At 41.0% G+C, this 13,192-nt stretch overlaps 1 protein-coding gene across 27 annotated transcripts in view; it reads right to left on the reverse strand.

Annotated features, from left to right (window-relative positions):
• Positions 1-13,192, reverse strand: part of Kcnma1 (potassium calcium-activated channel subfamily M alpha 1) — a 723,575-nt gene that overhangs the window by 160,024 nt on the left and 550,359 nt on the right. For all 27 annotated transcript variants that reach the window (XM_047552140.1, XM_047552139.1, XM_047552148.1 and 24 more), the window contains exon 15: positions 4,710-4,819. In XM_047552140.1, the coding sequence (XP_047408096.1) occupies positions 4,710-4,819 (110 nt within the window). The remainder of the gene's footprint in view (positions 1-4,709; positions 4,820-13,192) is intronic.

The following is a 13,192-nucleotide window of genomic DNA, read 5'->3' on the forward strand; positions in this document are numbered from 1 at the left end:
CCAGCGCATTCACAGTTGCCCATGGGGGAAGGTGGAGGGAGGAGCAGGTGGTTTGCTGGTGTTCGGGTAACACTGGAATGCTCTCCCTCCTTTAGGTCCCAAAGCTCCTATGCTTTGGGGTGACTGCCATAGAGATCCAGGGGCAAAACCAAGGGGACATGCTTAGGAGCTGCTGGCCCTTGAAAGGAACATCCTGTGAGCATCTTGGGGAAGGTCCAGGCTTGGCCCACCGTGATCTCCAATGAGGCCAAAAGATGACTTCAGGGGTTGGCCTTGACCCAGCTCTTGCTTCCCAAGGACTTTCTGCATTTGTGCTTATTTGTCCTTCCCAGTGGATCCTGCCTTACTTCCCCCAGTGGAGACCTGACGACAGGCTTTAAAGGGCTCAGTGTCCCCACGTCTTTTCCCTGTACTGATCTGGATTAGGCCTGGGGTGTGGGGAGAGCAGTCAGTGGTTTTCCTGGCATGGCAAAGTGCCAACTCAGTCCTGTCCCTGGAGGTTGCAGAACACCCCACATGAAGAGGGAAAGACGGAAAGAAGTTCAAGCAAAGGCCCCAGTTTTAACACAAGCTTGTAACATGTGGCCCTCCTATAATTCTATGGCTAAACCATTCCAGTGACTGAGCCCAAAGTGGGGAACAAGAAGAGTTAATTCCAGAGTACGGAGTGGGATCGTGAGATAGGAGTTCTAATCCTCAGACTTTGAATCAGAACCGCCTGGCTTCCTTGTTTAAAACAATAAACATTTTCAGGACTCGCCCCAGACACGAATATCTGGAGATGAAGCTAGATGTCACTCCATTTAATAAGCTCCCCAGGGGATTTCTGAGAAGCCAGCTGTCAAGGAGCACCTACTCCGAGCCTCCCCCACTGCGACAGGCAGGGTCAGAGTCCTGGTCTGTAACCTGTCTGGCAGGTGGCTTTGGAGGGGGCATCCATGTCCTCTGAGTCCAGGGTCATGATTTATAAAACAAGAATAGTTACATTAATATAAACATTATAGGATGGTTGCGAGGATAAATGAGAAAATGTAGATGAAATGTTTGATATGATTTTGTATTTTGTCTAAAGTAGCTTCTGGTTTGGGAACAAAGTTGCATCTCCTGCTCACACACAGAGTGCAGCTACAAGGCTGGTACTGAGAAGTTCAAGTACAGAGTTGATGTGAGTCTCATCCTGGACAAGAGAGTATTGAGAAAGTATCTCTGGGCTGGAATTTTTTTTGTTGGACTGGGGATTGAACCCAGGGGCACTTAACCACTGAGTCACATTACCAGCACTTTTTCATATTTTACTTAGAGACAGGTTCTCACTGAGTTATCAAGGACTCGCTAAATTGCTGAGGCTGGCTTTGAACTTGAGATCCTCCTGCCTCAGTCTCCCGAGCCACTGGGATTACAGGTGTGCACCACCACATCTGCCTAGGCTTGACATTTTTAAGAAGCTAGCTTTGGGAGGCCTTCTGCCCCTCCTGCCTTCTCTCCAGTTCCTTTCTGTTCTCTTGGGAAATGACCTTGAATTTTACCTATGTATCTGGCCCCTTATCTTTTCACAGACAGACTGAGAAAACTCCAAGCTCTCCTGTGCAGTGATCCCATCCTGTGAAGTGGCATTCTGCCAGCCTGGGGGAAGAACAAATTTATTTCTTTTCATGCTTTAAGACATTATTGGCCGCATATTGTTTTAGTGCAGCACATAATTACAGAAACTGCTCTGAAAATCTGTATATTTTATCTGTGCTTTATTATACCCAGAATATTCTCCAATTCTTTTTCTTCTCCCCGAACTAGCCTAAAATATATTTTGGCGTCCTTTATGTCATCTTGAAATTGAATAGCCAATTCTTACAGTAATGAAAATACTTATGCGCCAGCCGAGTGATATACAACACTACACTCTAATTACGGCTGTGCTTTAATTAACCTGAATTGAAGAGTGTTATCATTAAACTGCTGGTAACTTTGAGTTATAGCTTTTCTTTAATTTAAAGTAGAAAACACAGATAATTAAGCCTCCAGATAATCAAATGCTTGAGGAGAGCTTCAATGTTTTGGGATGTTCCTAAATCTCATTAAATGTCCTTTCTTTATTGATTAGTTCCACCTCTGCTGTATCATTGCATTAAGGAATAATAGCACTAAGTTGAACACATTCTCACTCACATCAGAAGTTGGCTTTTTTTTTTTTTCCTTTTTTTTTGTATTCTGGTAGCTTTACTGAACAAACACCCAATTCTCTGATAGCAGGGTAGGTCTGAGTGATTTTCTCCTCCTTGGGACATATTCTAAACATGCAAATCAATCAAGGGAAATATTTGAGCAGCACTGTATCTACCTGTGCCTGACTCTTGAGCCAGTGCTGAAGGCCAAGTTTCACACCACTCAGCAGGTCAGGATTGACAAGATCACGTGTGCACAATGCCAGGTCTGGGATGTCGATGCTACCCTGGCCTCGTTGAAGACATCAGGACGGGGGACTGTACCAACCCTTTGCTATAACAAATGGGAGTCAGTCCTGCAGGTCCTGTATGGCCACAGTGAACTTTCAAGAGAGGCCAGAAATCCAGTTTTTGTGCAAAATACCACTTTAAAAAATATTGGCCGCAAGCCTTTAAGAAATGAAACATTAGGTAACTATATGTCCAATGCACCCTGTGAGGATCAGTTAGAGCCCCTAGTGGCAGCAGTCCTCACCCTTCTTAGTCTTCAAATGAACTGACTCCGATCCCAGGGGCAGAATAAGAGAGAGGTGAGAAAACAGGAAGACCCAGGGGCCTTCTGAGGGATCACTGGTGTCAGACACACACTAGTCAGTGACCAAGCAAGAGGGTTTAGAGACTCCCCAGGCTACACCCCTAACTCTATGAGACCCCTCCCTTGGCAGTGGCAGCTCTACTGAGTGCTCAGATCACCCCCACATTATATATGTATTAAATACACACAATATATATATATATAAAATACACACACACACACACGCTTACACACACACACACACACACACACACATACACACACACTTACACATACACACACACACACACTTACACATACACACACACACACACACACACACACACACACACTTATACACACATACACATATATATGAAGTTTCATTTTCCTTTTTATAAAACCAGTTCTACGTCCAGGCTCCTCCTGGGGCTTTCCATCCTAGGCAGGCTGAGCTCCGAGGAGGAGAAACCTCCCCCAGAACAGCCTCAGCATTCCAGGGCCCAGCGCCTCTGAATAGTTAACTTCTTCCCAGGGCAGAAAGAGAAATAGCTCTCAAAGAAAGGAGCAAGCGGGAGTTACAATAGGGCATCCATTTTCAGAAAATAACTCCTTCCGAATCAATTACCTATTCACTTTTCCAGTCCATTTAACATTTAAACTTTCGCTTAGAGACAGGGTGAGAAATTTCAGTAAACAGCCACACCATTTTGGAGTGCTTAGGGTCTGGGCCGGGCACTGGCAGCGTCCACCTGCTGTGTTCGCTGACAAGAGTCTCCAGGTAAACAGGAAGCTACCAAGCGCTCCATCCCCCTCCCTGCTGCACAGGGAACAGAAGATGATGACACAGACAAACCTCCCAAACCCTCTGGACTTTCCTTCCTTGTAAAGAGTGCGTGGTTTTGTTCTGGCACCTTCGGACCTCCCTTTCCAGAAGGCAGGTTTGGTTAGTAAATGGACAGGGAGAGCAAGGAAATGGCTTTTCTTCCTCAGCCCAGTGGGCTCTTGGAGGTTTGATCAATGAGGCAGAGATCATCAATCCCATTATGCAGGTGTCAATAGATCAGGCTTAGCATCTCAGCATTCTCAGGGCTTCTGTGTTTTCACAGGGGACAAAGTCCCCATTTGGCTCAAACCCAGCACTTGAGATTCTAAGTGGGGTAACTGAGGCAGCTTTATGCCTCACGGGGGCCACCTGGAGCTCCTGAGGCGAGGTCCTCCCTGTAGCTGACCACCTCTTCAGCCTGCAGGGGACGTGGCAGCTGTGCTCTGCTCCCTCCTGCTGAGCCAGTGCAGGAAGTTAAACCTTGCGACAACATGGCGGCTGTCCATGCGGGGACTGAATCACTAAGGGTTCCTTCAAGGCCTCCTTTTGTACATTTGGTCACATGTTTCCTCAGTAAACATGTAAAAGCACTTTGATGGTTTTATTTCAGTAGTTTCTCTCGTGTCTCTATAATCTGACTTGATGAGAAGACAGACTAAAATCCCTTAATTCAGGGGCTGGCAAGATTTGTGTTTGCAACATTAAAATCGGAGAGGGCTGGGGGTGTAGCTCAGTGGTAGAGTGCATGCTGAGCACGTGTTAGGCCCTGGGTTCAAACCCTAGGACCAAATATAAAAATAAAATTTAAAAATTAAATCAGAGAGAAAAGTATTCATGCTACCCTTCACACATAGGCCTACATTATAGAAGCACAATTTGAGATAGACAGATTAATTGCAGTTCCTGAATTAGTACAAATGATGGATCCAAGCCCCAGATTCTCGGGTCTGGAGGATCTGGCACCAGGGGAAATCCCCAAGGCAGGGACATGTAATGACCCACTTTGTTATTCATCATCACACAGAACTTAGCACATAGTATCCCCCAACCCTCCAGTAATTGCCAAGTGACCCAGAGGTAGGTGACTTTCTGTGAGGGGTACATTAAATATCCCCGAGAGCTAATGAACACCCAGTCAACAGTCACTTACTCACAAACAGTAGGGAAGGACAGACCCACGAAGGCACTGGAGAGATATTCTGTGTACATTTCATTGGAGACTCCTTCCAAATAGTATTTCTGCCACGTGTCTTCCTCAATCTGAGGCAGAAGAAAACAGGGAGAAGGTTTAAAATATGACTGCAGACTGCAAAGGAAGCAAGGTATAGCCTGGGGCAAAGAAATAAAATGCACTGGTTAGATGACCCTGACCTCAGCAACCAGGAACAAACCCACAGTGCCCATCCAATGACCCTGAACCCAAGGACTTGAAAGACAGCCCCGTTAAAGTATAGTTTCTTTTTTTAACCTGTGTGCTTTCTAAAGGTGTGGCAACATGGGCACTCACCCACAATAATGATAGACAAGTCAGCTAATACAAGTTTTTTTGGAGAGCGATTTTGCAATAGTTTTTAAAATTTGTAAAAGCATGTACTCTCTTACACGGCAACTCCACCTTAAATATTCATGGCGAAGAAACAAGTACACAAATACAGAAAGATATGTACAAGAACACTCTACTTATTGTATAGAAGCACACTATACAATGGAATACTGAGAATCAATTAAAAATTATGAAAAAATGGACAATTGTATAGTAATTTGATAAAAACCAACATTATAAAAGGTGTATAGTCTGATCCTACTTAAAAAAAAAAAAAAGACTTATAGTCAACTGAACACTTGTAAAGACACAGAAAAAAAATCTGGAAAGTTTTATACAAAAATATTAACAATGATCTCTGAATGGTAGAATAACATTTTTTCCCTAGATTTCTGTACCATCTGAAGGCTTTTACAATGGAGGTGTGTATATATTACAACAAAACAATACATTTCTACTCTGGAAAATACAATTTAGCAGACCTTACCTGGCATGTCACAATGAGTAAAATGTTTCAGAAAGCTCTTGCCCCAAATGTCACTAAAATAAGTATTTTCTTTTTTCCCTATCTAATCAAGTTCAACCAGTTTTGCCAACAACCCCATTTGTGCTATGTGTTTCTGGGAGGATTTTACATTTGGATTCAATTTTGTTTTGTCTTTTTATGTTTGTTTGTTTGTGGTGCTGGGGATCCAACTTGGGCTTCATGCATGTTATAAGCACGCTACCACTGAGCCCCATTCCCAGCCCAATCGGGACCAATAGGGAATCATAACAAGAAGGCTGAGGGAGCTGAGGGATGCCAAGGACCTGTCCCTGAAGGCAGGCAGGCTGTGTGTCCTCCACCTGCTGCTTCCCACGCTTTCCTTCCTGCGAAGTCTTCAGTAGGAGGAAGATGAGAGGAAGCTGCCCAGGCAACAGGAAGTGGCTCTTTCTAATTTCTGGTTCTGTTCTTGTGTTCAAAGGTATCTTGCCTGTGGCTGATTGGTCAGATAACCAGGAGAAATGAAACATTTGGATTTGAAAGAAACAAGGAAACCGTGAGAAAGAGGACAGCCATCATCTACTCGCTGACGCTGTGGTATACAAAAGTAAAAAATGAAATTAGAAATAAACTGAAAGTCCCTGCCTTCAGATGATCTGTCGGCTTCATGATAAACCTGGGTAATTAGGCTGTGTAGGTTAAGGCTGAACAGTTTCTAGCCTGCTCCCGCACATGAGGCATGGGCTATGCAGAGTTGCTGGGTATGGGCTGTTCATCTGCTCACTGGTCTTCCCCAGAGTGGGCTCCTTCAGAAAACTAGCTTCTCAACCTTTCTACTGAAAAGCAGGAAGATCATAAACATTAACTGCAATGTGTTTGGCTAAGCATGAACATTTTAATCATTCTAAATCTAAGATTCCAACAAATTTCTTCAAATAAAAAATATTCACTAATTTTAACTAATTTGAAGAAAGCCAAGTGTGCATTAATAGAAATTTTTGAAATTCAGACTATTTTGGAAACCATATTGTCATAATTTATTTCATTGGTAAGTAGAATCCTATATGAAGTATTGCTACTTGTACATCCTCAAGTAGAGTCTTATGAGTGGATAGTATCCCTAAAGTGTAAGCATTTAGCCTACTCCTTCAGCAGAGACATTTCTTTTATAGTATGCTGTTTATAGATTAATTTAAATATTACAATTGATTTTCAAAAATAATGAATATATGAACCTTTATGTTAATTGTTCCTGATTGCTGGTGATATTCCTCAGTTACTATGGTTTTAACATAGTTCCTTTAATTATGGTCAGTATTTTCATGCCTCTGTGTCCCAAAAGAGTTATTCATTACAACAAATTTTATTGTAGATTAATCACTAAAGTTTTAAATAAGTAGAAACAGATTCTTTATAAAGTAATGATATGATTCATGTTTGTTTTAAAATTAGAGAAAAGTGTCTCATTGATTTATTCCTTCAGCAAATGTTTATTGAACAAATAATGTATTTTAGTACTTTCTCTGGTTGCTGATTAAATCTTATTTTAAAACTGGCATTTATTTTTCCGTATTATCCCCTTTGCCAGAAAAAGCAGCAGGCATGTCTGGCTAAGATGTATCTGACCACACATATCTGACTCGTACTGATTCTTCCACGTCCCTTTTCCTGCACGATTGCCCTCATGGCTCCTCTAAAATGCTTGAGGACTAAAAGTCGAATAACTGGAAAAAGCGCACAGAGCATTTTGTAAGACAAAGTGCCTCTTTCACATCCATATGTAGATTTTCAGACGATAACTTGCAACGTTAGAGTAGCATTGAATCAACTGTATCCAAGCTGACGAGTTTAAATCCATTGTTTTAACTCTGCTAAATATTTCTCCAACTTTCACACCATTTCCATGTGGAAAGCCAACACTTTTTTGAGGTTTTTGATGAAGGCATTCTACACACACAAAAGTAGAAAATTGCTACATTCATATCTTTTCAAGACGTGTAGTTGGGAATACAGAGTGGTTCAACTGCTATGGGAAAACAGATGGGTGGTTCCTCAAAAAATGAAAGACAATTATCCCATGATCAGCAATTCCACTTGTAGGTATATAAGCAAAGGAACTAGAAGCAGGATCTCAAAGCCATGCATGTTTACCCATGCTTATAGCAGCATTATTCATAATAGCCAAGGGGCAGAAGCAGCCTAAGTGACTATAAACAGACAAATGGACAAGCAAAATGTGGTCCACGCTTGCGATGGAATATTATTCAGCCTTGATCAGGAGGGAAATTCTGACTCATGCTGCAATGTGGATAAAACCTGAAGGTATTATGCCACTGAAATAAAACAGTCACGAAAAGACAAATACTTAGTGATTCCACTTATTTGAGGTTCCCAAACTGGTCAGATTGATGGAAGCAGAAAATGCAAAGGTGTTTGCAGGGGTGGAGGTGCAGCACTGGGAGTCACTGTATAAATGATAGAAGGCATCAGTTTGCAAGATTAAGGAGCTCTGGAGATGGATGGCGGTCATGTTTGCACAACCATGTGAGTGTACTTAATACCGCGGAACCATACATTTAAAAATAGTTAAGATGGTTAATTTTATGTTATGTGTATTTTACAAAAATTAAAAAGTGTTAAAATCCATATGTGTAAGGTAGGAGCAGAATTAGTAATTATAATTGATACTGAGACCCTTTAATCCTTAAAGGGAAGAATGACAAGCTATGCTAGAGCAAGGACAGGAATAGGCCAATCACATCAAGAGAGTCAGGAAGGAGGACCAGCCTTATGACATTGTAGTGCAATGTCAGGAAAAGGGACCCAGGAAAAGCTTTAATCATCTCTCCCTATCAAAGTTCACCTTTCTGAGTCTCAAGTCTGGTGTCTTCAACTTACTTTGAAAACGCAAAAACAACATGAGCTTTCCCTTCGCCTCTGTCAACGCATTTTAGGATAGGAAAAGTAGTTGTAAATTATGCTGAACTTAAAACCTTGTGCTTAATACCAAGAAAATGACAGTGAACCAAGAAATCTGTGGAGACTGGACGGAGTTATTGTCATTAGATTCTGCTTCCACAGATGATAAAACTGAGGCACCAGAGGTTAAGTAACGCACTGAAGGTCACAAAGCCAGTCAATGGTACAAATAGGAATCAGAGTTCATGTTCTCAGGGCAGATGGCCCAGGAAGAGGGGGATAGATAGCAGGGAGGATGTGCCATATACAAGTGCCTAAGGGGGAAACACCCGAGCAGAAGTTCAGCAAGGACTCAAAAGCTCAGACCCTGGAACCCTGCCCACGGATGTTAGAGATGAACAAGAACCATTATTGATTTTAAGCTCAGCCAAAAGGGTCCTTCAGGCTTCCTCGCAGAGGATAAAAGCATCATTTCTATTATATAAAATGGAACCACCCCAGCCTATAACTTCTTGCTGAAAATAGTACATGCTGTTCCCCACCTTTGTGTTGTCAACGTATTTTTAACTGTAATGTGAAGACACACTTCCCAGCAGAAAAATGAAGGAATGGGACCAAAATGACTTAGGGAAAGGTGCCAAAATTAATTTGCCAGCCATTCGGCAATCAGTCAAAGGCAAAGCATTTCCTGAGGCAGCAATTTATCCTCTGGCTGTCACATCAAACCCCAGCTGTTTTAGAAGAGCACCTAGCAAGGATGAGCAGGTGATGTGCTGCAGGTCCTTATTCATCAAATGCACACAGAATTGTCAGTGAGCGAAGGGAATTGAGCCATTGGGTTAGCTTGTCTACCCCTCTCTTGGTTTTATTTATCTACCCTTCATTACCTAATTTTTCAACCAGTCTAGTTTAACCTCCCAAGCAAATGGTTTTACACCAATCCAGCTCTACCATCAAATGCACCTTCCAACTGGAAACATCAGCCTTGGCTCCTGGAAAGTCACGCCTTCCTGATCCCAGGTTCTGCATATGCCTCTAATGGTAGCACAGTAATGATGCCTTTTATTTTTTATGTTTCCTGTGATTAGAGTGAAACTGTGTTTCTCTAATGCTAACAGCTTGGCGAATGTGAAAAATTCAACCCTCCTGGCTGGGATCTCTTACAGCCACTGTGATTTCTGTTCCCAGTAAAGAGTCCAAAAAACTCCGTTGATTACAGTCAAATAATTTTAAGAAAGTCCATTCCTATCTCTGGAATCATACAAATAATTCCAAAGGTTATCATATACCAATCCTTATTTAATTGAAAATAATACACTGTTTTAATCCAAATATGTTATAGTATGTACATAAAAAATAAAAGTACTAAGAGAAAATTATAAAAACCAATGATCATTGCATTAAGAGAAGCAATAGATGGGTCATAACAATTGCACATTAATGCTGCCCCCAAACTGGCAGTAGTATCACTAAGCATTTATTGCATTTACCATTTTTAAAAAATGTATCTGAATTCTCAGTGAACAGTAGTCCTCTAAGGGATGAGGTTTGAAATCACAGGAGTGCTTGATGAGAATGAATTAGCCACATATGAATGACTATTTGGACATATAAACTATAAAGTAATATATTGCTACTGTCCTTTAGATGTGACAGTCTAAACAGAGCCCAGTGACATGAACTGACCAACATTATCTCAGGGCCCATGAAAGCATATTTATTCTGCCAAAAAAGAGAGAGCACCCCAGAACATGTCAAGCCCCTGATGACCACAATAAACATGGAACCCCAGCCAACGAGTGTGGGGGCTTGTTACTAAAACAAGTGGGGTCCTGTATACCCATTTCTGCACAGCCTTTACTGCCAATGGGGGAAGGTCTCACTAATGTCATACTTCTCCTCTCTTGTTGGAGAGAACAATATTAAGAACAACCAGGTGGTAACAGGACTTCATTATTGAGTTTCTCGAATTTTCTACTTGGTTTCCTTTTATGTTCTAATGTCAATGAGTTTGTTATAGCTCTGATCAAAGGGCATGCGTTTATCTCCTTCTCCACCCCTTCTTAGCCTCCAGGTCTTTAGTATCATTACAAATCCTAAAAGCAACTCATACAATTAAAAATCAGAATGTGTGAATCTTGCTCCCGGAGGTCCTAGAAGGTGCTGGCACAGAGAATGCTTCCCTGCACAGCTTTCTGGGGTGGCGGGAATTGTGACAAAGCAGAAACCAGAGGAAGAGAGCAGAGGAAAATGGTTATTTGTACCTTTCCAGAATGTACTACTTCTCTGTGCCAAATTGCATATCAATGCTGTACTTCCTGGATGTGGACTGAGGTCGGCAGCTTTCTGAGAGGAGCATTGGATTTCAGGGACTCCATAACAATTTGGCATTCCATAATTATGGCCAATTTCAGATTGTATTTTCCAGGACGTGTGAATAGGATGAAAGGATCTCAGATTTTTCCAAAGGCTTCAGAACAATGTCAATTAAAACAAATTATTTGAGATTTGATGGAATGCCAGATAACTGGTTGCTTCAGCACTGAATGAATAAATAAACAACTCCAAAGATTAATTTTGGGGTGAACTTGAGCCAAATCTCTTACTCTCAGACAAGTGGGCTGCAGACTATCAAATGAGATTTCTTCCATCAGACATTATGAAAAAAAAAATCAGCCTGCATGAGGTGTTCAGAGAGAAATTAACATACCACACCACATGCAAAAGCATTAAAATGCATGTCATTTTCCCCACTACATTACCCCAACCCAGACCATGTCTGGAGAGACATGGAATGTCGTAAGGACTGAAGATAAAGGAAAGGTTAGCAGAAAGAGGGACATGTGAACTTTTAAAAAGAGCAATTACTTAGAAATTATTTAAGAGGGTGTTACCTCTCTGTCAGGAAACTGTTTTTTTTTTTTTTTTTCAATATGTAGAAGGCTTTTTCACCCTCTTTTTTTCTCTTCACGGCAGAAAAGGTACTTTGGCTTAAAAGATGTCTAACCTTTTTAAAAACTCACTATCTGACCAAATAGGAATCTGATTTTGCAGTGTTGCTCACAGTGAAGGACATTTTCACTTGGGCCTCAAATAAGGTTCTTGAAATACCACTCAAAATAATGCTAATCTGGGCGGAGTGAGTTGGAAGTGAAAGTCCCATGCCGACAACTGCCTCCCCCAGCCATCCAGCCGTCCATAGGACAGTTCAGCCCTGAATCCTGGACTTTCCAGGACAGCCCCTCCTAACTACCTGAGGTGAGGGATCAGCGTTTTGATATATTTCTAAGAACCACTATTTTGAAGAACCAAGCTTTTGTAGAATTGAATAAAAATAAATTTATACCAAAAGAAATGAAAAAGTAAGACCTGCCAGGTACAAGATCAATGTTTTTATCATTAGATCCAACCAATATAAAATTAATCTATCAAATCGCTTTAAGTTTTTTTTGTTTTTTTTTTTTTAATTTTCTGTACTTATCTCCTCTCAGGTCAGTACTAAATAGTTCACAACATTCATCCTTGGACCATGGACCACACCTGGAATTGTGCTGGTCTACAGTATGGGACCACTCTTTCAAACCTCACTCTTTCAATCTTTCAAACCTTACCTCCTACAATTTCCCCTCAGTTTCACAAAGGTAGAATTTATCTAAGATTTCACAAGGCAAACTTGGCAGAATTTACCAGCAGGTATTACCTGAAACCAAAGAGAGTGGAAAGAGGTTCTGTTTTGTCCCACATTAGGATGTAGATTATTATTATTTTTTATTGTTTAAAATCCAGTTTTATTTTTTTGTTCTGTACTTTAAAATTTTTTTTAAAAATTTTTACAAACTGAATTTTGATTCATTGTACACAAATGGGGTACATCACTTCGTTTCTATGGTTGTGCACAATGTAGATTCATACCACTCAAGTAATCATACATGTACATAGGGTAATGTTATCTGTCTAAGCACAAAGTTTTATCTTAATCTGTCCTACCTGGAACAGAGTATGGTACACAGTGATTCTTTAATAATACTTTTGAGTGAATGAAATAAATTTGGAGAGCAAATTGCATTTTCAATTTTATTGTATTTTTTAGTGCAATGCTCCTTAGCACATTTAACATGGTCATATGAACTACAGATCTCCAAGGAGGAAACAGTATTGGTCACAGAATCTTTTATTTCAAGGAGCAGCTCATGGACATGGGAAATGATTATCTAAAAGCTTCTACTCCTGGTTTCCCACACTGGTATCTTTGTTTCCCTCTACCTTCTATTAGAAATACATCTATGTCCATTTTCAGTTGTCAAAAATTCAACCTTTTGTGTGAGGTTCAAATCATATGCCACCTCATTTTCCCAATTTGATGTGCTCCACCCTACTTTAATGGGAATCCAAATTGCACTCAACTCTAGGGAGGCTACAAGGACTAAATGAGACAATCTGTATGGAATGCTTAGGACAGTAGCCCGCATAAAACATGCTCAGTATGTGGAAGTGAACACAGGCCACCTTTAGAGCATTTAATTCTTTGGACACCTGACAACTGCAATAAAGCAAAAATCAGACCAGAAGTTACTCCTTTGTTAGACTGCAAGCTCCTTCAGGGAAAAGCTGTCTTGTTCAACTCTGTCTTCTAGAATAAGCCGCAAAGAACTTTGCAAATAAGAGATGCTCAATTAATACTTGCTGA

This window comes from Sciurus carolinensis, chromosome 5 (assembly GCF_902686445.1).
Source record: "Sciurus carolinensis chromosome 5, mSciCar1.2, whole genome shotgun sequence".
NCBI lineage: Eukaryota > Metazoa > Chordata > Mammalia > Rodentia > Sciuridae > Sciurus > Sciurus carolinensis.